This window comes from Colletotrichum navitas (assembly GCF_030913465.1).
Source record: "Colletotrichum navitas strain CBS 125086 chromosome Unknown LY79scaffold_14, whole genome shotgun sequence".
NCBI lineage: Eukaryota > Fungi > Ascomycota > Sordariomycetes > Glomerellales > Glomerellaceae > Colletotrichum > Colletotrichum navitas.
In genome coordinates this window covers 578185-598237 of record NW_026850560.1, presented here as the reverse complement: position 1 = coordinate 598237, position 20053 = coordinate 578185, and the positions used below count along the sequence as shown (strand labels likewise).

The 20053-nt window shown below is 55.3% G+C and overlaps 11 protein-coding genes across 11 annotated transcripts; 5 read left to right on the top strand and 6 right to left on the bottom strand.

Moving 5' to 3' along the window:
- Positions 1-735: 735 nt before the first annotated feature.
- Positions 736-2803, top strand: LY79DRAFT_95327 (uncharacterized protein). Its single transcript, XM_060565243.1, has 3 exons — positions 736-1543; positions 1595-2494; positions 2552-2803. The coding sequence occupies exons 1-3, from the start codon at positions 851-853 to the stop codon at positions 2609-2611; spliced, it is 1653 nt and encodes a 550-aa protein (XP_060416857.1). The 5' UTR covers positions 736-850; the 3' UTR covers positions 2612-2803.
- Positions 2472-3462, top strand: LY79DRAFT_546318 (uncharacterized protein; the record flags this gene model as incomplete). The annotated part of the gene is made up of 2 exons (XM_060557225.1): positions 2472-3262; positions 3443-3462. A coding segment is annotated over exon 1 (357 nt), but the record flags the coding sequence as incomplete, so codon positions are not given.
- LY79DRAFT_546317 (uncharacterized protein) lies at positions 3443-4038 on the bottom strand. Its single transcript, XM_060557224.1, has one exon. The coding sequence runs from the start codon at positions 3947-3949 to the stop codon at positions 3464-3466; it is 486 nt and encodes a 161-aa protein (XP_060416855.1). The 5' UTR covers positions 3950-4038; the 3' UTR covers positions 3443-3463.
- Positions 4039-4735: 697 nt separating this feature from the next.
- On the bottom strand, positions 4736-6524 carry LY79DRAFT_667824 (uncharacterized protein; the record flags this gene model as incomplete). Its single annotated transcript, XM_060563444.1, has 2 exons — positions 4736-4787; positions 5062-6524. 2 exons carry the CDS (start codon positions 6522-6524, stop codon positions 4736-4738), a joined length of 1515 nt encoding a protein of 504 aa, XP_060416854.1.
- Positions 6525-7392: 868 nt separating this feature from the next.
- Positions 7393-8392, top strand: LY79DRAFT_95166 (uncharacterized protein). Its single transcript, XM_060565242.1, has one exon. It carries the CDS (start codon positions 7606-7608, stop codon positions 8110-8112), a length of 507 nt encoding a protein of 168 aa, XP_060416853.1. The 5' UTR covers positions 7393-7605; the 3' UTR covers positions 8113-8392.
- Positions 8393-8987: 595 nt separating this feature from the next.
- LY79DRAFT_577812 (uncharacterized protein) lies at positions 8988-9811 on the top strand (the record flags this gene model as incomplete). Its single annotated transcript, XM_060559909.1, has 4 exons — positions 8988-9265; positions 9361-9374; positions 9467-9664; positions 9699-9811. The coding sequence occupies 4 exons, from the start codon at positions 8988-8990 to the stop codon at positions 9809-9811; spliced, it is 603 nt and encodes a 200-aa protein (XP_060416852.1).
- A 1584-nt stretch (positions 9812-11395) lies between these two features.
- LY79DRAFT_667823 (uncharacterized protein) lies at positions 11396-11713 on the bottom strand (the record flags this gene model as incomplete). Its single annotated transcript, XM_060563443.1, has 1 exon — positions 11396-11713. One exon carries the CDS (start codon positions 11711-11713, stop codon positions 11396-11398), a length of 318 nt encoding a protein of 105 aa, XP_060416851.1.
- A 1189-nt stretch (positions 11714-12902) lies between these two features.
- Positions 12903-13927, bottom strand: LY79DRAFT_510385 (repair protein Rad1/Rec1/Rad17; the record flags this gene model as incomplete). The annotated part of the gene is made up of 2 exons (XM_060554157.1): positions 12903-13696; positions 13750-13927. 2 exons carry the CDS (start codon positions 13925-13927, stop codon positions 12903-12905), a joined length of 972 nt encoding a protein of 323 aa, XP_060416850.1.
- Positions 13928-14061: 134 nt separating this feature from the next.
- LY79DRAFT_667821 (uncharacterized protein) lies at positions 14062-14413 on the bottom strand (the record flags this gene model as incomplete). The annotated part of the gene is made up of 3 exons (XM_060563442.1): positions 14062-14107; positions 14164-14218; positions 14275-14413. 3 exons carry the CDS (start codon positions 14411-14413, stop codon positions 14062-14064), a joined length of 240 nt encoding a protein of 79 aa, XP_060416849.1.
- A 356-nt stretch (positions 14414-14769) lies between these two features.
- Positions 14770-16531, top strand: LY79DRAFT_546296 (Bromodomain-containing protein). The gene is made up of 3 exons (XM_060557223.1): positions 14770-14841; positions 14903-15024; positions 15131-16531. The coding sequence occupies exons 1-3, from the start codon at positions 14829-14831 to the stop codon at positions 16175-16177; spliced, it is 1182 nt and encodes a 393-aa protein (XP_060416848.1). The 5' UTR covers positions 14770-14828; the 3' UTR covers positions 16178-16531.
- A 636-nt stretch (positions 16532-17167) lies between these two features.
- LY79DRAFT_510435 (uncharacterized protein) lies at positions 17168-18178 on the bottom strand (the record flags this gene model as incomplete). The annotated part of the gene is made up of 1 exon (XM_060554164.1): positions 17168-18178. The coding sequence occupies one exon, from the start codon at positions 18176-18178 to the stop codon at positions 17168-17170; it is 1011 nt and encodes a 336-aa protein (XP_060416847.1).
- Positions 18179-20053: the final 1875 nt, after the last annotated feature.

The window sequence follows — 20053 nt, the reverse complement described above, 5'->3', positions numbered from 1 at the left end:
TCGACTTGACGGGTTCGCCTGAGTTTGCAAGTTTTGATAGGAAAGTCGCACACTTGTTCTTCAATCAGGTAGCTCGGCTTGCAAGGTTTTCTCTAAACGGTCAACGAAATGGCATATGGTTCATGGTCATCGCCTCGGCAGATGGCACACGAACAACCACAGCATTGGTACCTGTCTAAACTGTCATTCATCGACCGCCTAGCCGGCAAGCTGGCGTGTTCCTTTCATTGTTCCGTTAGGTTGTCCAACATTGGTCTTCTAATCTGGTATGTAGTTTGTCTCCCGCCTTGCCGTCTCAAACGCACCGCGCACGAGCCGACAGAGCCACCCTCAATCGCCGCCGGGGATGTACAGTCACGACCTAGCAGCGCATGAAACAATCCTTCCGGCTCAACAGATATGGTTGGCCTCATACTGCCCGGTGCTAGGGCTCCCCTGGGGTCGTCATTCGACAACTCGGAGATAGCACTTCGTCTGAACTACTGATAACACTGCATCCAAATACTACACAGTTTCGCAGGCGTGCCATCGGTGATCCAGCTTTTTCGTCCTTCAGCCACCGACCAGGGATGGAGCTTGCCAAGTCTGCCGTGGACGTTGGAATGCCATCGTAACGCATGGAGTTTGTCGCTTTGACATTGAGAACCCCTCCACTATCCCACGCTTATGTTATAGCTGCAATATGTGGCCGCCATTCACCAGTTGATCTCGGATCCAACTGCTTGTCGCTCCGAAGAGTCATGAAAAGGATCTCGACCCCTCCCGCATTCTCAAAGCCTCCTCCAGCGTGCGTTCGACTCGATGACATCTTTCTGTATAACCTTCAACACCCCGTATTCTCACCGCAATCATGGTCAACACCGGAAAGCCATCAGGCGGCTGCAAGCTGTGCAGGGCTCGGAGGATCAAATGCGACGAAGGCAAGCCATTCTGCATGAGATGCAAGAAATCACGACGGCAGTGTCCGGGCTACCGCGATCCCTTCGAGGCAAACATCCGCGACGAGACCAAGGCGACGATCAAGAGGTTCAAGAAGTCAAGAGGGGAGGAGGGCTCGGACGAAGACAATGACATAACCCCGATTTGCAACAAGCAATGCCTGAAGACAGTTGCCGGTCCCAAGTACAAGACGTTTGACTACTCGAACCCGGTCACCTTTCCGTGGCACAATAACGACGACACGACCGACGAGGACGAGGACATTCCCAAGTCCATGTTCGACTCGCTAGACGAACAAGCCTCTTGCTACTTCTTGTCCGAATTCATTATTGTACCGCAGACGCCGACGGCCCGTGGCTACTATCGCTTCCTCCCCCGGTTCCTGAGCGGACAGAAGGTCTCCAAGTGCCTCTACCAAACTTACAAGGCAGTCTCGCTGGCCGCGCTGGCAAACCGCCGTACCGTCAATGCCAGCGCCGCCCTGTTTCATGCCCAGGGGCACTACGTCCGGGCTGTCCGGGCCGTCAACAAAGCGATCATGGACCCGCAAGAGGTGCTGGACGACCAGACTCTCGGTGCCGTGCTGATGCTGGCGTTCTACGAGGCAGGATCCTTTGCCAATCTCCTCCCGCGAGACCATGCTAACAGGATCTAGATATTGACGGCTTCCCGTGGTTCCATCGCGGCGTACACCGACCACATGAAGGGCGCCGCCATCATTGTCAAGCTCAGGGGCCAAAAGGGACTCGAAACACCCGAAGGCGAGGAATTGTTTGCCATCACGCGAAATCAGTGCCTCTCCATCCACTGCCTACCCAACTCCCCCGAGGTGGCCGAGTTCACCTGGCTCCTGCACCACGAGTGCCGCGGCCGCATGCAGCACGCGATTGCCAACATGGACATCCAGAGCAGCCAGATCAGGCAGGACATGGACCGCCTTCTGGGCCCCGGGGACCGCGAGCCCGGAACGATCCAGAAGGTCCTTGACATCCTGAAGCGTGCTCAAGCCCTCGAGGCCAAGTTCCGCAAGCTCAACAATGACCCAAGCCCGCAGTGGAAGGTCGACACTCTCGAGTGGGTCCCCGAAGGGTCCGATGAAGAGCTCGACACCGCGCGGGCCTTCACCGGCCCGGTATACGGCTTCTTCAACCTGCCCTTGGCTGTCCTCCACGTGGCCACTTGGTGCTGCCACCTCATGCTCACGACCACGATCCTCCGATGCATGGCCTGGCTCGTCTCTCCCGACGACTACCGCGCGGGTGAGGATTATGAGGTGCTCAAACGCTCAGCTCAGCTGCGTGTCGAGGACATCATCGCAGCGACGCCCTTTTTTTGCAAGTGGAACGGCTATGGGGTCGTCGTGGCCCAGTTCCCAGTGGGCAAGACCAAAGCCGACGATCCACTCAAGGGCGCGGCCGGCCTGATGATAATCTGGCCCCTGGTCACGGCATGCTACAGCGATTTCGCGACGCCGAGGCAGAAGCGTTTCCTGCGAGGCCGTCTCAAGTACCTGTCCGAGGTGGGCGGAATCAAGCAGGCCAGCGTTTTCTACAATGTAAGTGCTCGCAGACAGTCCCACCCCCTTTTGGAGAGCGCTGACCCGGGGGGCCAGATGCAAGACGCGTCATCACCATCCAGAGAAATCGAACGGGATCGAAACCAGGGCGCCTAGTCACCATTCTGACCCGGATAGTGTGCAAACGTCATCCTGCTGATGATGTCTGCGACCGTTGGGCTCTCCAACAATGCCTTCGAGTTCCAGACGACAGCGGCCTTTCACGTCTTCTTCTCCCTATACTTCTTGCCGGTCTTGCATTGCTCGGCGTTAGCGGCTCTCCACACTTATCGGTTGCGATGTACACGCTCTCTTGTCTCTAAACGAGTTACGACCTGGACAGAGAGAAGGGGGGGAGGGGTTGGTGGTGTGCTTTTGTGGAAGCGTCCTCTGGAGGCTGATCCCCGTTTGATATTAGATTTCAGCGAGAACATTCGTTCTTGTTTATCCTTTGGGAGCTGTTTCTTCGTCTTTTGCATTGTCTATATCTGGTGGCAGGGCTACTCGGCGGTCTGGAAGACGTGACATCGATGATTGGACACGGGCCTCAAAAGTGGACTGTCTCTGTTTAGAAACGGATAACTTCTCGGAGAATACAGGTTCCTGGCTTCTTCTTCTTTTCTTTCTTTTTTTTTTTTTGTTGTTGTTACTTGAAAGTTGTGCCCGGCATACGGTAGAGGGGGTTGGGAAGCCGTCCGCACTCCTGGCTCTAGTCTTGTCCAACATGCCATCCAACGAGACGGGGACATAACCCCCCCCCCCCCCCCCCCCCACCGAATATAAGCCTCACACCCCACGTGAGTGACTACGAAAAGGGTGGAGGGAGGGGGAGGAGGAGAAAATAAAAAAGAAGTAAGATGGAAAGAAAGGCCCAGTACCAGCTTCAACTGGGTTGGGCCAATTGCTGCTCCCAGATATCCATCCTTCCGTTGCATGGGACTAACAAGCCCCCCCCCCCCCAAAAGACCCTCACCTCCCGCGCCGCCCGACCCCGATCCTGTCTTCCCTCGTCCTTCCCCCGCGGCCCCCATCCCCAGGGGTAGGCGTCGTCTGCACCGCGCCGGCTCTCCCGGGCTGCTGCTGCGCCCTCTGCGCCCTCATCATGTCCTGCTGCCTCCTCAGCAGCTCGTACTCGTCTAAGCTCTCGTCCTCGTCATCGCCCTCGGCCGTGACCATGCTCTCATCGTCGAGCTGCTGCTGCTGCCTGAGGCGTTGCATCTGTTGGAGCTGCGCCTGCGTGTTTCGTTGCTGTTGCAGTGGCTGTGGTGAAGAGAAGGGCTGTTGGGACTGAGACTGCTGCTGGAGGATCCGCTGCTGCTGAGCCTGCTGCTGGGCCTGCTGGGCCTGCACGAGGACCTGCCGCTCGCGGAGCATGTCCTCGCGCGCGCGGCGGTCCTCGTAGGCGGCGATGTCCTCGGCCGTAATGGTGAGGGTGGTCGCGGGCCGGCGGAGCATGGTTGCCAGGTGTGTGTGTGTGTGTGTGTGTGTGTGTGTGTGTGTGTGTTTATGGGTGGATGGGGGGGTGTTGGATTATGGAGGTGAAGATGGACCCAAGCGGGTTGGGAATGAGATCCGAATCCGAGCCTGATGAGACCGGGTGCGATGCAGTGTGACAGTGAGGCGAGGAGGGGTGTGTGTGTGTGTGAGTGAGCTGCAGCCTGGACAGGCGAGGGGTCCGTTCTGCTTTGCGCCAAGGCTGAAGGGAACGAGATGAGTGTAGGAATGCGGGTGTCGTCTAGGAGAGGGTCCCCGTCGCAGGCAACGACAGTGGTGCGATGAGTCGGCCCCGCTCGAGCGAGCGTCGATGTCGTCTTCGGGCGCGAGGCACACCAGCAGCCGACGAAGAGGACCCGGTAAATAAATTTATAAAAAAAAAAAAAAAAAAAAAAAAAAAAGGACCGCGGCACCCAGGCGACGTTGATGCGAGTGCTACCCTCCCTCCCCTTCTGCAGGCGGTGATCTTGGGGGGGCGCGTGCGTCTGTCTGCCTTTGCCGTGAGGTCGTTGAATCAGCCCGGGACGTCAGTCAGCTAGCTGGCTTGGTTTCTTTCTCGTTCGTTTGTTGTTGGTTCGTTCGTCAGAGAAGGGGCGGGCGGGGATGAGGTTCAGCGCGTAAAGTCGATCCAGAAAAAAAGAGAAAATTAACCACAACGCACATGGACAAGGTGCGGGCGGGTCTTGCCGGGGCGATCCGTGGCGGGGTTCGCTGGAGGGGGGGGGGGGTTTCGCCGGATGGCGGAACCTACATATCGGGGGCGGCGTTGGTCGGCCGTGCGCGCCGGGAAACGGTGGCACTGTACAGTCAGTCAGCCCTAGTGGATGCGCAACGCATACAGCGGATACATACTACTCAGTACTCTGCGGTTGGATCTGTCTGCAGTTGCTTCAGGTTAGAGCGTCGCTGGCACTAAAACGAGATTTCAGGCCATCGGCATGTCGGTGTTGAGCAGCAGCAATCGAGTGTAAGTGCCATTATCATTTCGTTGTATTCTGTCCATGCTGCCCATCTACCTTGTGTGCCAAACCAGAACTCATGCCGGCCGTGTATGTAAGCATTCCTCTCAGTACATGCCCAGAACACAGACGTTCTCCGCCTCCCACTTGAGGAAATCCTCGAGGTCATGTCCTAGATTATATCCCATCGGCACCACTTCCAACTCCCCCCCTGAATCCCTCATCATGACTAGGTCCATCATCGGGCTGGGCGGCAAGCTCTCGACGCTCTCGCGGTTGAACCGCTTGAGATGGCCCTCCATCGTCCACCGCCGGCTGTCACACCCGGCCTTCGGGATTTCAGACACGCTGACGGCGCTCTCGTTCCAGAAGCCCGTGGGGTATTCGGACCCCACAGGTATGGGCAGTTCGCTATCTGCCGTGAGTCTGGTAAATGGGCTGGGAGATAGCATTGCCGGCACCGCCAGTGACTCCTTCGGTGAGCGTGCCTGTTTGTCAATGGTGATTAGGGTGCCGGGACTGTCGAAGCAGAAGCCATCAAACCAGGAGGCCAGGTCAGCAGCTTCTTCATTCTCCGGTAGTTGTGTGAAGTCCGTCGAGTCGGAGGAGAGGTATCCCGCGCCACCGAGAATGGCCATCTGAAAGGCGGTCCAGTCCAGTGTGTCGTCAGGGTCGATCTTCATTCCCTTGACGACTTCCGTTCGAGGAAACCGTATCGGTCCGTGCCGGAACATGGCATGATTCAGAGTATAGTATGTGGAGTGGAAGAAGACAAAGCCGTCTTTGTCCACCGGCGCGAAATTTCGTGCTGCCATCTTGTTGCTTCTGTCGATTGGGGTTCCCCCAGTTCCCGGTGTCGTGACGATAACTTCAGGTATTGTCGGCAAGAGAGGCGCTTGCGACCGGGCCAGGAACCTTGCCGGATTCTTCGCCGGTGGAGGGGGCACGCCGACCTCGCCATTTGTCAGGGTGCCCTCGCCCTCGTATTCTTCCTTAGTTACTGGCTTCTTCCTTCGTGACGACTTCTCTTTAGGAGCGGGTTCCAATCGCCCTCTTAGGTTTAGAGGGCTTGGTGGTACGACCACGTCAGCAGCAGGTGGCACCGTCACCTTGACTCCCGCTGCTCCTATCCGAGAAGGGAGGTCCTGGAGGTGGAACGGCTCGAGTGGCGTCTCGCTGTCATCAGTACTGATGGTCCTTTGAGTGTCGCTCGATCGGCGTGGCTGTGATTGAGCCTCCCTCTCCATCCGCAACGATTCAAGACGGTCTGGTGTCAGGAGCTCGTCAACTTCCACCTTGCGGAAGAATTGCCCGCTTATTATGTTCTCTCCCAGCTGCCAGCGGGGAGATTCCTTAGCCGTTGCCCTGAGCCACTTTGACTCCTTTGGTTTCTTCCCTCTCGCTTCGAGCGCTGACGGCATCGGAGCGCCGAACCCCGAGGACAGTGCCGGAGTGCTATTTCGGCCTTGCAGCGTTCTGTGTGGGAAATTTGGCGAGCCCTGCTGGAACGGACTGGGAGCTGATGCTGTAGATGTGCGACCGATATCGGTAGGCGACGGGAAGTTCGATACAGCCATTTTCGCCTCTTCGATGGCTGTTCCTACGGCTTTGAAGGCCTCGTCGGTTTCTTGGATGAGGTGTTGAACATTTGGAGGCCACCGGTCCAGCCCGTATTCTTCCTCCTCTGGCGATGCTGGAGGGGTCAAGGTTCCTCTGAATGCGGGATGTAACGATAAGTCTACGAAGCCAGCCTCGCGAGCCTTGGTGTCAGCTTCTGTCGAGCTGGGCCCAGGCACGCTGTCGTATGGCGGTGATAGGGGAGATATCCAGAGATGTCTGCGTTCCGCGAGACGCTTCGGCGCCGAAAGTCGAGAGTTTCTCTCCTGTGGTGGAGAGCAACAAAGGGTGCCATATCCGGGGGTAGTCGGAGCTGTGTCCCTAGGACACTCGCAACTACACAAAGAACTCGAGGATGAATGTGGCGATCCCTGGAGACAAGGAACGCTTTGTGAGCCTCGGACGGGGACACCCCCTCTCGAGGGCCTCACCGGTTGGGAATTGGACGGGCGTCTGGGCGGCGCCCAGGAATTGGCTTCCTGCTGTCTCTGCCGCGAGCTGGGTAGATCAAGGTCCTCAGTCTTATTAGAGTCTTCCAAGTGACGATACTCTTCTACTGTCGGGGAAGGGCGAGGTGAGATGAGCCTCCGTATGTTAAAATTCGACCGAGGCATCTTGGTGGAAGCTTGGTCGTACAAAGCGGACCATATAGCAGAGTCAAGGACAGGATGGTCCAACACGACTGGTACAGGGCATATATGGGGAAGATGGCACGAAGGGAGATGGATCTCCTGAGGCCCTTAGCGAGTGACGTGACTGCGAAGGAGGTCCATGACCTGGAGGGGTGGAAGGGCAGACAGTACACGAACAAAGTAGAAGGGGAAGGATGGATGCCATTCGGGGCGATGGGCACAGACTGTGAGAGCTGGCTGTATGTATATTGTTCTGGGGCTGAATGTGGTGGTACAAACAAGAGCAAGCGAGTTGGGGCCGCTTTGGACCGGCTGACGATGATGTCCTTACGAAATACAGTGCCTGTCGAGTCAGGTTGGGGGCGGTAGCCGTGGGAGATCATTAGCGGGGAGGGGGCATCCGTAGACAATGGTGGTAATAGAAGCATTCGTGTGTGATTGTGGTCGTGCGGTGCGATGCCGTGTATGCATGTTGCGGCGGTGCAAAAAGACAGCCGGGGTCCCTGCCGGTTGTGCAGGCAAACTACTGTGTGAGAGCGGAGGTCGCAGAGTCGTGTGTCTCGTCAGTCCGGCAGGGGAGGGCAGCCAATGGGTGCATGCCAAAATAACGGAAGCCGGGGCAGCGAGCCACCCCCGCCGGGTGCTATTACTGGCCGTTCGAATGGTTTCCTTAAGGCGTCGTCCGGAAGGGGGGACGGCAGGCGACCCTAAAGGGAGGGTGACATTGCATCTGTTCTTTGCCCTCCATTTCCATTATGAGACACAGTCGTTGCGGACATATGAGATCCACACACAACAACTTTACGCATATTGCCTCGGTTCTGGGAACCCACCGTCAATCCATCATCCCTTGTCGATACTTACCTCGCCCGGTTCTCGTAGGCAGGCAGGTAGCATCGGGCGTTCAGCCTTATGAATCGATAGGCGCCGTAGCTGTCGAAGCCCTATGAAGGCGTGGATGATGGATGCGGCAGGATCCGTTCCATCCGACCATTGGACCAGGGCGTCGCACATTAACGAGAGACGGTCGGCCAGCTGCAGATGCGAGTGAGATGCGACTCGATAGGAGCGCTCGTTGTGCGACGGTGCAGGCGGCGACGTACAGAGAGGCGAGCAACCAGTTGAATTCGATCCGGTCCGTCTCGCTGGCACCGGATTCGCTCGCCGGCCATGAGCGAGCACTCGCGAGAGCCGGGGACAGGGGAGGCCCATGCTGGGTCACGGGCCAGGAAAACAGACAGGCGGTGCCCAGAATGCGACCTTTGCACTTAGTGAGAGCAATCAAGGAGCCACCACCGGGCAGGGCGCTACCCTGTCTTGTTCGGCATTGACCGACGATGCCGCGGTATCGAGGACAATGGTCTGCCGATGGTACGTAAACAAGATAATTGCAGACAGAGGCGCCTTCGCATTAAAGCTCTCGTCTGCCAAGGAATTCCATTCTCACTGAGCGGTGAAGCACTTGCCTGACCGCTGTTGGGATAACGACAGCATGCTGATGATACGTAGTGAGTAGCGCGGTATCCTCGAACAAGGTGCAATCGAACGACTGACTGGGTGGAAGAGGTTAGCATTCGCTCCTGTCGAGCCAAGGCAGAGGGAGATGCAGCTCGGGAAGAGGGAAGTGGATATCCAGCGGCGTTCTTGGTAGTGTGCCCGTGAGCGCGACATGGTATTTGGAAGGGCAGAGAGAGGGCCGGTTTCAGACCCAGCGTGCAGTCTCAATTCTGCAGGTCTCTCAGCCGATAGGTAGGTACCTACCTACCTAGGTAGTGAGGCTACGAAGTTGTCATGGCTGACGAGAGACGAGGCGAGGAGGGCGGCAAGAGACTGCGTGCCACTCTACGGGCGGCTGTGGGAAAGGCTGGACAGGACTGGACTGGACTGGACAGCAGATCTGCCGGTGACGTCCACCATGTACGGTACATGAAGGAAGTGCCGATCAAGGGCTGCTCAGCGAGTTGGTGGTGTAGTGTTGAAGAAGAAGCAAAGAAAGGCAGGTTCGTGGTCTCAGCTTACTCAGCCCAGGAAGTCAACTGTGACTGGATTCGGCCTGCGTTGCGAGTAAGGTAAGTTGGGTGACCGGGCTCAACGGCCACTCGTTGTCAGTCAACCCCCACAGCCGCCTAGGCGCTGGCCCAGTTACCTATATGTACAATTACAGATTTGCAGATACAGGTACATCTACGCCAACTTTTAACCCTGTCAGGCTTGCCCTGTCATAGACCTGGGGGGCCTGGCAGCCCTGACACACACACACACACAGATAGCAGCGGCCCCTCGTGTGCCCCTGCAGGAACAAACCCCCTTGTGCCTCGACACTGCACACGTGGTGTTCGTTCGGGAGGCTGGCCGGCCCAGAAGCAGTGTCCTTTTGGCTCTTGTTGCTAGTGGTCTGACTGCTACTGCTCTTACAGTGATCACCAAAAAGCCTGGGAACCCCGCATCCAAGGTGCACCACATACAAGGTAGTATATCAAACTTTTTTGGTGGTAATTGTAGACATGCACTTGGTGCTCGAACAAAGGAGAATGCATCGGGCGACGCCACCGCCTATTCAAGCCATCAGATCAGCCAACCAACCAGAGCAAGATCGTGGGCAAAAGGAGCGATGAGCCTTCCTCCCAACCACTCTTGCTTTTTTCCTCAGTTCAGTGTCGTTCAAGTACCCTGAGGGCCCGTGTCTTTCCTTGATCTCCGAGCTGTTTCTCCTCCCCTCGATCACCGTTGAACCAGCATGGGCTGTTACCGCTGGACTTGCACAACCCGACAACCCTCTCGGAGACCCGAGTGACCGTCACTCCGTCTACTCGGCTGGGGAGCCGCCGACGAGCCAATATAACTTTCATAAAGTAGGTCGTTCTATTTCGGACCTGGCAAATGCCACTTGGTCTGCAGCTGCGATATGCACCTTGCCCGCCTGTTTACACCCCTGCCAGGGGGGGAGAGGTGACTGAGACGCCGTGGGGACCCGATCCTTGCTTTTCTATATACCAATTTCTCGCATATATCCGCACTTGGCACAGAGTAGAACGGTGGTTGATCTCGTACCATTCGTTGCTGCGGTCACTACGCATGAGCTACTTTTAGGCCAGTGCGTGGCCTGTAGTCGTAAAACTCGGGCCATGCGCACGTAAAATAAAATGAAAAAAAAAAAGCAAAAAAAAAAGCAAAAAAAAAAAAAAAAAAGCACAATAGCCCCCACCTTGGCATCACGCAATGTGTCTATCTTGCAGAAGAAGGCCTGCAGCTGGATGCTATGATATTAAGTATTAATAGGCACCTGGACTATTACAGATGAACGCGCAAAATCTAGATGACGTTGGTGGTCTCTGTGTTTCTACCTAGAAACCTTCTGCTATGGTGTTGGGTACCGGGCATGACGCTTATACTGGGTGTTTTTACGACTGTGTTAGGATATTATTATTGTGTTGGTGGTGGAGCCGTAATTGATGTTGCAGTTCACACTCCTACAATAGATATATCCAAGTCTGTCTTCACCTATGCCAGTGCTGGTCAGCTGCCGTGCCTTATATCCAGACCACATAGGGTATTCAAGGTGACAGTTATGACGCAATCACTGGCCTACAATTCTTGGAAGTGGTGTTGCATTGAACTGAGGTTGCTTTGAAAAGTGCTGGTATTTATGAATGGTTCGACTGGTCCGGGCTGCCGGGCCGAGTCGTCTTAGGTAGAAGTTGCGCTTCCAAAAAGAAGTCCACCTCCCCCGTTGCCATCTTCGTCAACTCTATGGCTCGGTTCCCTTTTCCAGAACGAGTGTATCAGTCCATCCGTTACAAAAGAGATGCGACCCCTTGATAGCCTATTCCTGAAAATTCTATTGCCGCTCCAACTTCTGGCCCTTTGTCAAGTGACGAGGGCGAGCAAGCGCCATGATGATGACTGCATGACAAATGCGTCAACGGTCTCCGGCAACAATTTTTACGTGTTTTTGTACCGCGTATTTATGGAGTTCTGGAGTTTTCGATTCGATTAAAGACGGAGTATGGTGGTTGTTGATGAGCTGACGTAGTCGCGCAACTCCGCGGGTTGAAATGTTTATCGGTCGACAAGTGTCAGTCTGGGCGTTATCGAGATGAGAGACGTTGCTGGGTATCGGTCTTTTTTTTCTTCTTTTCCTTCCTCCTTTTTTTCCGTTACTAATTCATGAGCTCATTGCAAAGGATCTCATGGGCCCTTCAAAGAATCTCTCCGTTCTTGCGAATTTCTTTCGAAGTGGCCGTCGACATGAAAGACTTGGCTGCGTGCTGCGGTACATAGGCCGCCCTCTTCGGTTGCCCAGCCATAAGGTGCTCGTTCTCCTCCATGTTGCCCATCGTAGTCATGGAGGCCATCGAACCTTTACGGCTGTTTGTACCCGACCGCGAGAATATCGAGAAGGTGGGGCTTCGTGGTGATGGGGATGGGGAGGAGGAGGAAGCCGTAGAAGTGGTAGAGGAGCGGCGGGGGTTGAGGGTACCAACCCACGAGCCGACGCGCTTCTTGGAGGAGAACATTGTTAAGGGGGTTTAAAAGGATTCCGTGAGAGATCTAGAGGTGTTTATCAAGTGATATAGAAAATTCAAAGACTGTTGTTTGCTATGTTGTGTTGTTTGCTGTGTTGTGCTTTGTGTTGCGAGAGCGTTGTGTTGCTGGGAACGGAAACTGGAGGCGACGACCCACGAGTCTTTAAAGACAGCCGAGCAGAGTAAAACGATAGAGACCCTCGAAGGTCCAAGACAGAGAGAGAAAGTAAACCACGCGAGATCGTAAACACGTGCCCATGGACACAGAACCGGACCGAGTTGTTGGGATTCTGGGAGGCGTTGAATCAAGGTGGAAGCAGCACAAGCGTTCAAAGAGAGTTCGAGCTATGAAGCCCACTGCTTAAAGATAGAAAAGCCTGGTTTAGGACCGGTTCATTATGGTACGTCCGCAAGAGGACGTGGGATTCCGGAAACAGATCTCATTTGTACCCTCGACGGAAGAGGGTAGACAGGCCCGAGGGGGGGGGGGGGCTGTCAACTGAGCCTGGCAGGAACTGGGACGACAAAGATTCCAACCGATGTGGCCCCGCAATCTCCTCACATTCTCTCTTCGCAACCGAGACATCAACAAGCCCATCCTAGCGCCTCGTCAACGCCTTTGCCGTTTGCAACCAAGTTAGCTTCCTAATGGGCCCTCCCTCTCAAGATTCTCCGGATAAGCCCCGGCCCCGTCCAGCCGGGAAGTGCCCGGTCCAGCCAGCCCTCTCGGAGGCTTGGCCCGATGGCGTTGGGCTGTCGCTTGAGGAATAGGCCATCACTTAGATGCCAGTCGCGTCGTTCCCCACGCCTCGTTGCGCCGATGGCTGCCTCTTGCCTTCTCCGGACTGTAAAAGATCGCGCAGCTGACCCTATCGTACGTATTACCAGCTCGGGCTAGGTTGCCAGCCAAGCTGTCATTCCAAGGGAGGCGCTTCAGGGCGCTGTACATGCCCCACGCCGGAGTCCTTCACGAAAGAGGCTAGTGGCACACATTGTTCACACTAACCTCGGGGATGCAGTACGTTTATTGTCAATTTTTGGCGCATGCGGAAGGCATACCAGGGTGTGGTCTGGGTCGAGCCAGGAAAGCTTTCTCGCTATCGATAGGGGATATTAGGAATCATTGTTTCGAAAAGGCTCTCCTACGTACCAGATGGGTTCTCGAACCATTTGGCATTGTTCACTCATACTCATCCTGGTCCTGCTCGTCCTCGTCATCCTCGTGCTTGATGTAAGGCACGAACCGAAAGTCCAAGAAGCTGACTCCGCCGCCTTCCACTTCCACCATGAACTGCAAGCTTAAAACGCCCTGGGCGTCGCCCCGGAAACTAATTTTGCTAGCGATCCGCATCGCCTCGCTCGAAGACTTGATCAGGTCGAACTTGTAAGTCTGTGTCCACCGATCCTGGATCGAGAAGGTCTCCAGCAGCTCGCGGCCTTTAGCAAAGTCCACACTAGACGAGCCGAGGTCACCAGCACCGGAAAGAGTTAGATAGGGCTGTGTTTTCGAGGCCGTGATGGTAAGACGATTGGGGCCAATGGGGGCAAGTTCCGCTAGGGCGTCGAGAAGGTAGCGCGCTTGCATGATGATTTTGAAAGACAGATTTTCTCTGTCAAAAGGTATCTCCTCTGGGATTTCCGGCAGATAGGTCGTAAGGCTGGCAGTGGTTTTGACCCCACCTTCCTCAATCACAATGTTGAACTGCCCACCCTCCTCGATATACACAAGACTGCAAGTTCCTCCGATTCCCAGAGTCTGGTTACTAAACGCATCTGGTCGGTAGTTGCGGAGGTTGCTACGGTATGGGTCATGCTCGGCCTTTTGTGTGCGTGTGGCAACGTCGACTGCACCGAAGATCTGGAGCGTTTCGAGGAGAGCTGGGAGAGTGATCTGAAAGTTTGGAAGAACATCGTCGTCTTGGCCGATGTTCAAAGCGTACGAGGTGAAGAGCTTCTTGTCGAGGAAGGCAGTACCTGGTTGACTGTCAATTAGCCTGCCGACTCTGACCGGCCAAAACCTTACGTACCTTGCATGACTCTGGACAGGTCAGCTGCGAACCTGATTCCATCTTCTTGTAGTTGTACATGGACCTTGTTGGAAAAGCTGATAGTTCTCAGCAGCTGGTACAGCGGTCTTGTCGAGTTGGCCACGGCACGGAACAGCGGCTGTGGTACCGTTCCGGACTGTGGAAGGGGACCTGACATGACTTATAGTGACGCGGCAGTTCTGTACTTGGAAATGGTCACCCGAGACTGCAAGAAAGGTGATATTGATGGGTTTCTTGGCTGCTTCTAAAGTACAAGGTCGCCGCCGACTTGAAAAACTTCTTGGGGTATCTTTAGACGTAGACTCCGACCGCGCAGAACATATAAACCGTGCCGAATCTGTATCCTTCATCAGAAAATGGTTTCTGTAAAGAGGGGGGAGTGGGTTGACTTACGCAATTGCGGCAGAGGCAGGTACACCTAGCACCAGAATGTTGGTAATAGACCGGTCTGTTTTGAGGGTTAGACGAAGGGCCTTGCTGGAAGAATTACTGATCCAAGCTTACTCAGAGCGAATACACCGGTAGTTCCAACGCCGATGAGAAGGAGAAGGAATGCGACAAAAAACTGAGTGTCCTTGCCGACAGCAGGGTTGAACGGCGTGCTAGCAGCAGCTTGCCAGACCTCAAGCAACTTGGAGTCCATCTGCTAATTGAGTGGAGGCGATTGGTTCTTTGACGTTTGGGGAGGACGTTTGTCTCGGTTGCGTATCAATGAACAGAGCCGTTGAAAGTGTGCGTGCAGAATCGTGAGATTCTCAATTGTTTCCGGTAGGTGCTAGCGGGCGGTTGCTTTGGAAGATCGCGAAGTGTAAGGTCGCCAGACTGTAGCTTCCCCAAACGTGTTCTGAGCTCCAAAGGGCCCACCAGGAACTGTGGCCTGAGCCAAAGACGGACTAGCGCCATCCCGCTTTCCCCTTGCCCACCGCCCCACTTGGCGCCATCCGGCAACGGAGAAACGCCAGAGCCTAGCGCGGCATGTCATCAACTTCCCTCCCGAGACCACGACAACATCCATCGACTTGAAAACAGGCCTGCAAGGGCTCGCTATCAAGAGCAATATGAAGGAAGAGAGTGAGTCGCATGGTACCGATTGTCCAGATGAATCAAATTTAAACCTAATGCGATGTAGCAGCTGCGAAGCGCAAGGCTGAGGACGAGCCATCCTCGCCGACCGCGACAAAACGGGTCAAGCACAATGAGTCGGCCGAGCCAGAGAAGAAGCCAGCAATGAAGCCTATCCCTTTCCCCGAGAAGGTGAGTTTGTCTGCGCATTAGCAGTTCTGTTGAGAGACCGCGCGCAATAAACCGTAACCCCTCTGTCCTCCACATGGCCCCTGCAAGCTGACCGCGATCCGGGTAGCCTGCCGTCATCGAAGAACGAACCGGCGAGATCGAGTTCCGAGTGGTCAACAACGACAACGAGCGCGAGTCCCTCATCATTCTCACCGGCCTTAAATGCATCTTCCAGAAGCAGCTCCCCAAGATGCCGAAAGACTACATCGCGCGTCTCGTCTACGATCGGACCCACTTATCAATCGCCATCGTTAAGAAGCCCCTCGAAGTCGTCGGCGGCATCACGTACCGCCCGTTCAAGGGCCGCCAGTTTGCCGAAATCGTCTTCTGTGCCATCAGCTCCGACCAGCAGGTCAAGGGTTATGGCGCGCATCTCATGTCCCATCTCAAGGACTACGTCAAGGCCACGAGCGACGTGATGCACTTCCTCACCTACGCCGACAACTACGCCATCGGATACTTCAAGAAGCAAGGATTCACCAAGGAAATCACACTTGATAAGAGCGTGTGGATGGGTTACATCAAGGACTACGAGGGCGGTACAATTATGCAATGTTCAATGCTACCGCGGATTCGGTATCTCGAAATGGGCCGCATGCTGCTCAAGCAAAAGGAGTGCGTGCAGGCCAAGATTCGCGCGTATTCCAAATCGCACATTGTACACAGCCCTCCGAAGGAGTGGAAGTCCGGAGCGAAGCCCATCGACCCGCTCAGCATCGATGCCATCCGCGCATCCGGTTGGTCCCCGGACATGGACGAACTCGCGCGGCAGCCTCGCCACGGCCCCAACTACAACCAACTTCTCCATCTCCTCAACGACCTGCAGAACCACCAATCGGCGTGGCCCTTTCTCGTACCTGTCAATAAAGACGACGTCGCCGATTACTACGAGGTCATCAAGGAGCCCATGGATCTCAGTACTATGGAGACCAAGCTCGAGGCGGATCAGTACGCCACGCCCGAGGACTTTATCCGCGACGCCAAGCTCATCTTTGATAACTGTCGCAAGTACAACAACGAGTCCACACCGTACGCGAAGAGCGCCAACAAGCTGGAGAAGTACATGTGGCAGCAGATCAAGGCCATCCCCGAGTGGTCTCACCTCGAGCCGTAGAAGGGCAAGAGGAAAGGCAAGGAGGGCGGGCCGAAGAAAGCATTACAAAAGGAGAGCACGAAGGGAGGTCCACGGCGGCGGTCGTCTAGAGTGCGCGAGGTGTCGTAGGCTTATTTGGTCACATAGTCTTTTGACGAAAATTCGGGGTCGGATAGGTTTCGAAGCTTGTGGGGATTGGCGTTGGTTGGCGACTATTTCCCTTTGGGGTTTGTTTGGTGGTGCTATGGAAGGTGAACAAGAGTGCGCAGGTAGCAAAGACCCATCGTGGCGTTTAGGAGAATTGGCGTGCTCCTTGTTATTAGCATGATACTCCAACGGCTGAGAATTTTAACAAATGCTTCACAATTTGCACATTGCTCCACCACTTTGAAATATTGGAACTTGTGTGAACTAATCAGTCTGTTAGAGGTGTATGCAAGCCACATACTCTTGGACAAAATAGTAAAGCATACATAATTGGAACTTTTATGACGAAGGGTTATCCACTAGATATAGGTGGGCTGATTGAATGCAAGCCCTGAAATGTAGAGTTCTCGTTTCCTCGTAACCCCTTGTGCTCGCTAATCCAGTCCCTGCAAGTCCTACCAAGGAATAAAAACATGAGAAAAAAACAACCCGTCTGACGCCTTGTGTGTGGGGGAATAATGGGATGACGACGCGTGAGAGGTTCAACGCATTTCAGGAGCGATCCTCCTCGTACCCAGCGGACTCAAGAAAAAAAAGAATTCTAGTTTAGAAATCAACCCGAATCCGAGGAAACGTAACGTCAGCACATACGTTGAGCGCTAGAACAAGCCTCATCCGTGGTCGCCTGTGCATCAGAAAACCGATGATTTGTTGTCCCGGTTATTTTCAAGGAAGAGACCTGGGGGGGTAGGTGAAGATCATGTCGTTGGGACCGAGTATGCTGCTCAGTGCCATAGCCTCCGTCTCATGCGGATTCGGGAGAAATTGATCAACGATAGAGGAGACTTCAGGCGCCCGAACCTCCTAGGCGCCAGGGGCTTGTGCCGTCCGTTGCAAAGCCGGGCTAGTCGCGCTATCGCCAACAGGGAGGCGCAGATCCGAATACGTACGCCGCCAGTTTGTGACACCGCCAATGTGGTGCTCGTCGGTGCCTCTTCGCTCTCGTGCTGCACTGGAACTGGCAAGGGTGGGCAGGCGAGCCGGTGGCATGATGGCGTCTTCCAGGCCGGAGCTGGTTTCGAGAGTACGGCGAATGATGTCATGGAGAAAATCGGGGATATCTTGCCACTGGCCGGCGCGGGCAGCCATCAGCATGCGAGGAGGAAATAGGGCCTGCGGTATAACCGCATCTGCAGCGTCGGTTGTTGATGTCGGAATCCCGTTCGAGATGTACGGCAGCTCACCGCTCTCGATGACGTTCTTCAGCCACTGCTCCCATTCCTCATCCAGAACCGTTGACATATCTCCTGCCTCTCGCCGGGCTGCCCTTTCTCTCAGCCGCTGGTTCAAGGCCACTCCAACGCTCTCTAGCTCCTCTTCGCTCTCTTCGCCGTCCATGTCTTCATCTCCAGATGCCGTCGCGTCGTCCGTCTCGACAGATCGTGATCGAGCGCTCCGGACCGGGGGGATAGGGCGGTCTTCGGGCTCAACCCAGTCCGGGAATCCGTCGTTCGCCGTATCCCTGATGGTGATGCCCTGCTCCTTCTCATAGCGCTCCTTGGCCCATTTCGTGCCCTCCCATTTGGTCAAGCCCGCAATCTCGTTGGGTGTAAGACGAAGGTTGTCAAACGCTCGGAAAAGGCGACGGTGCCAAGTCCAGCGGCTCAGGCGAATGCGATGAATAGGATTGCAATAATCCAATCCCGGATATTTGGCTTCTTGTGTGTCGAGGTGGCCATAGAAGGAGTGGACCTCTTGACGGACCTCCAGGATGAGGCTGCGTTGCAAAAGGGCGTGGAAATTCTGGGGGTCGCTGGCGCGAGGCTTGGGGAACATGTGCTCGTAAACGAGCTGATCGATGGGACGGCCCTTCATTTTCGAGACCGCGGTCAGATTTGAGGGCTCGTGGAGAGAGAGGCTCTTGGGACTGTTGCTAGACTCTACGCGCAAGTCGTGCACAGGGAGGGTGGGGATTCGTAGCTGCCTGCGACAAAGACGTAGATTGTTGGTGGCACAGCCTTTGCAACGGGCCCGCTAGTCCGTTGAGTTCCTGTCTGTGATGTGCAGGTTGTAAGAAGTCGCAAGGTCAGCCGCGCAGATGAGGAAATGCCGTTTCCGGGTCGATAGAGAGTGGTGGGTGGAATGCCTTTGCAATCGGTCTTTCGGTGAAGCGTCAGGCTCAAGAGAAGAGGGGGTTCGGGAAGGAGCTAGGGGCCGACGTGCCGCTGTATCGTCCGAAGTGGTGACTTTGAAAGGTAGGGCGGTCTGCACTTTCCCCCCCTTTTTCTTTTCTTTCGATCTTAACCGTGGTCGTGTTTGTGTGGTGTAGGAATGCTTCGAAGAGGAGTGAGGGGGGTTGTCGGAGGGGAGAAGTCGTGAAATATGAGAACGAGGCTGGGGAGAAGTCGGCAGCCAGCGGCAAGAGATGGTGGAAGGAACGTCTTGTGTGGGTGTTGATGAATTGCGACGGGGAATCCAGGCAGAGGGAGTGGATATTGAATCGTGGGTGGGGCCTGTAGGTTGGTTGGGTGGAGCGGGAAGTACTCCTACCCAAGACTTGGAGGTACTTTATTGACTGAGGATCGGGAACTCGTGTTTACGGCTGTGGAGAGAGAGAGCGAGAGAGTGTGGCACGCGTTGGAAAGGGGACTGGGATGAGGGAGGATTGGGGCAAAAGGGGGAATGTTTTAGCTGACAAAAATAAAAATGGCACCCACCCACCTCGTTCAGCAAAGAACAAGCGGCCAGCACCTTCCATTCTGCGAAGGATTAGATCTCTCTTCCTCTCGATATTACTGGGCCGCACTAATTAGCTGGATGGTGCCTACCTCAGCGGCTACGCCGCCTCGTCTCTTGGGCTGGGGCCATCCATCCTGCTACCTACCTACCTATCGAGGTACCTTGAGTTAGTACTTCAAGATGGTACCTAAACGCACGTACTATGGTACCTACCTAGCTGGACTGGCGGCTCCTTTGATTGACTTTCCAGCGTACCTACCTACCTACCTACCTACCTACCTACCTAGATAAGCAAGCTGTGGTCACGGACGGGGGGTTGAAGCATCGCGGACTCGACGATAGCCCCACACTCCCGTCCTCCCACTTCAATGCAGTGTGCTCGGTACCTGGACCCCTAAAGTACCTAGGTAGGTACTTTCCAGTCCAAAGTCCCTTTGTGCCTTCAGCTGGATAAGACAGCTTTCTCATCCCGACTCGAATGGCCGGAGTAAACTACACCAATCCAGAATCAACCAATTACTGCAACCCTCACAGGGGTTGAGCCCTATCCAGCTAGAAGAACCTGGAATACGCGATCGTCGAGCTCGATTACAACCCTCGAGTTCCGGTGCATCACCTCTTCCCATCCCATCCAAAGCCGCGCCTCCCAAGTTTCACGGCGTCGCTCTCGTCAAAGACCGAGGAGGGAGTCAAAACAAGGCAAATTGGCCCGCCAGGCAAGGGCAACCCGAGTCAGTCCCATCACACGCTTCAACGGCAAAACTTGGCTTATGGCATCAGTCGTGGCACCTTCTCGCTAACCCCGACATGACCGACCCCGACATGACCGACCCCAACGACGGACAGGCCATCACCGGCGCGCCTCCAAACTCCCCTGTCGCAAACATGGCCATTCAATAGGTGAAGGCGCTTTGCGACGTGCACAAGCCGCCTTGCAAAGCCGCTGACTCCACGCCCACAATCCACTCCGGCCATGGGCTCATCTGACCTCGACTGACCGCCTCAGCCAGT

Excerpts from the sequence above, each read along its gene's own strand:
- LY79DRAFT_95166 (XM_060565242.1), top strand. The coding sequence starts at position 7,606 with ATGGTGGTAATAGAAGCATTCGTGTGTGATTGTGGTCGTGCGGTGCGA.
- LY79DRAFT_95327 (XM_060565243.1), top strand. The coding sequence starts at position 851 with ATGGTCAACACCGGAAAGCCATCAGGCGGCTGCAAGCTGTGCAGGGCT. Across the intron at positions 1,544-1,594 it reads TGATGCTGGCGTTCTACGAG|ATATTGACGGCTTCCCGTGG; the intron begins GCAGGATCCTTT and ends AACAGGATCTAG. Across the intron at positions 2,495-2,551 it reads AGGCCAGCGTTTTCTACAAT|ATGCAAGACGCGTCATCACC; the intron begins GTAAGTGCTCGC and ends CCGGGGGGCCAG.
- LY79DRAFT_546317 (XM_060557224.1), bottom strand. The coding sequence starts at position 3,949 with ATGCTCCGCCGGCCCGCGACCACCCTCACCATTACGGCCGAGGACATC.
- LY79DRAFT_546296 (XM_060557223.1), top strand. Across the intron at positions 15,025-15,130 it reads CTATCCCTTTCCCCGAGAAG|CCTGCCGTCATCGAAGAACG; the intron begins GTGAGTTTGTCT and ends CGATCCGGGTAG.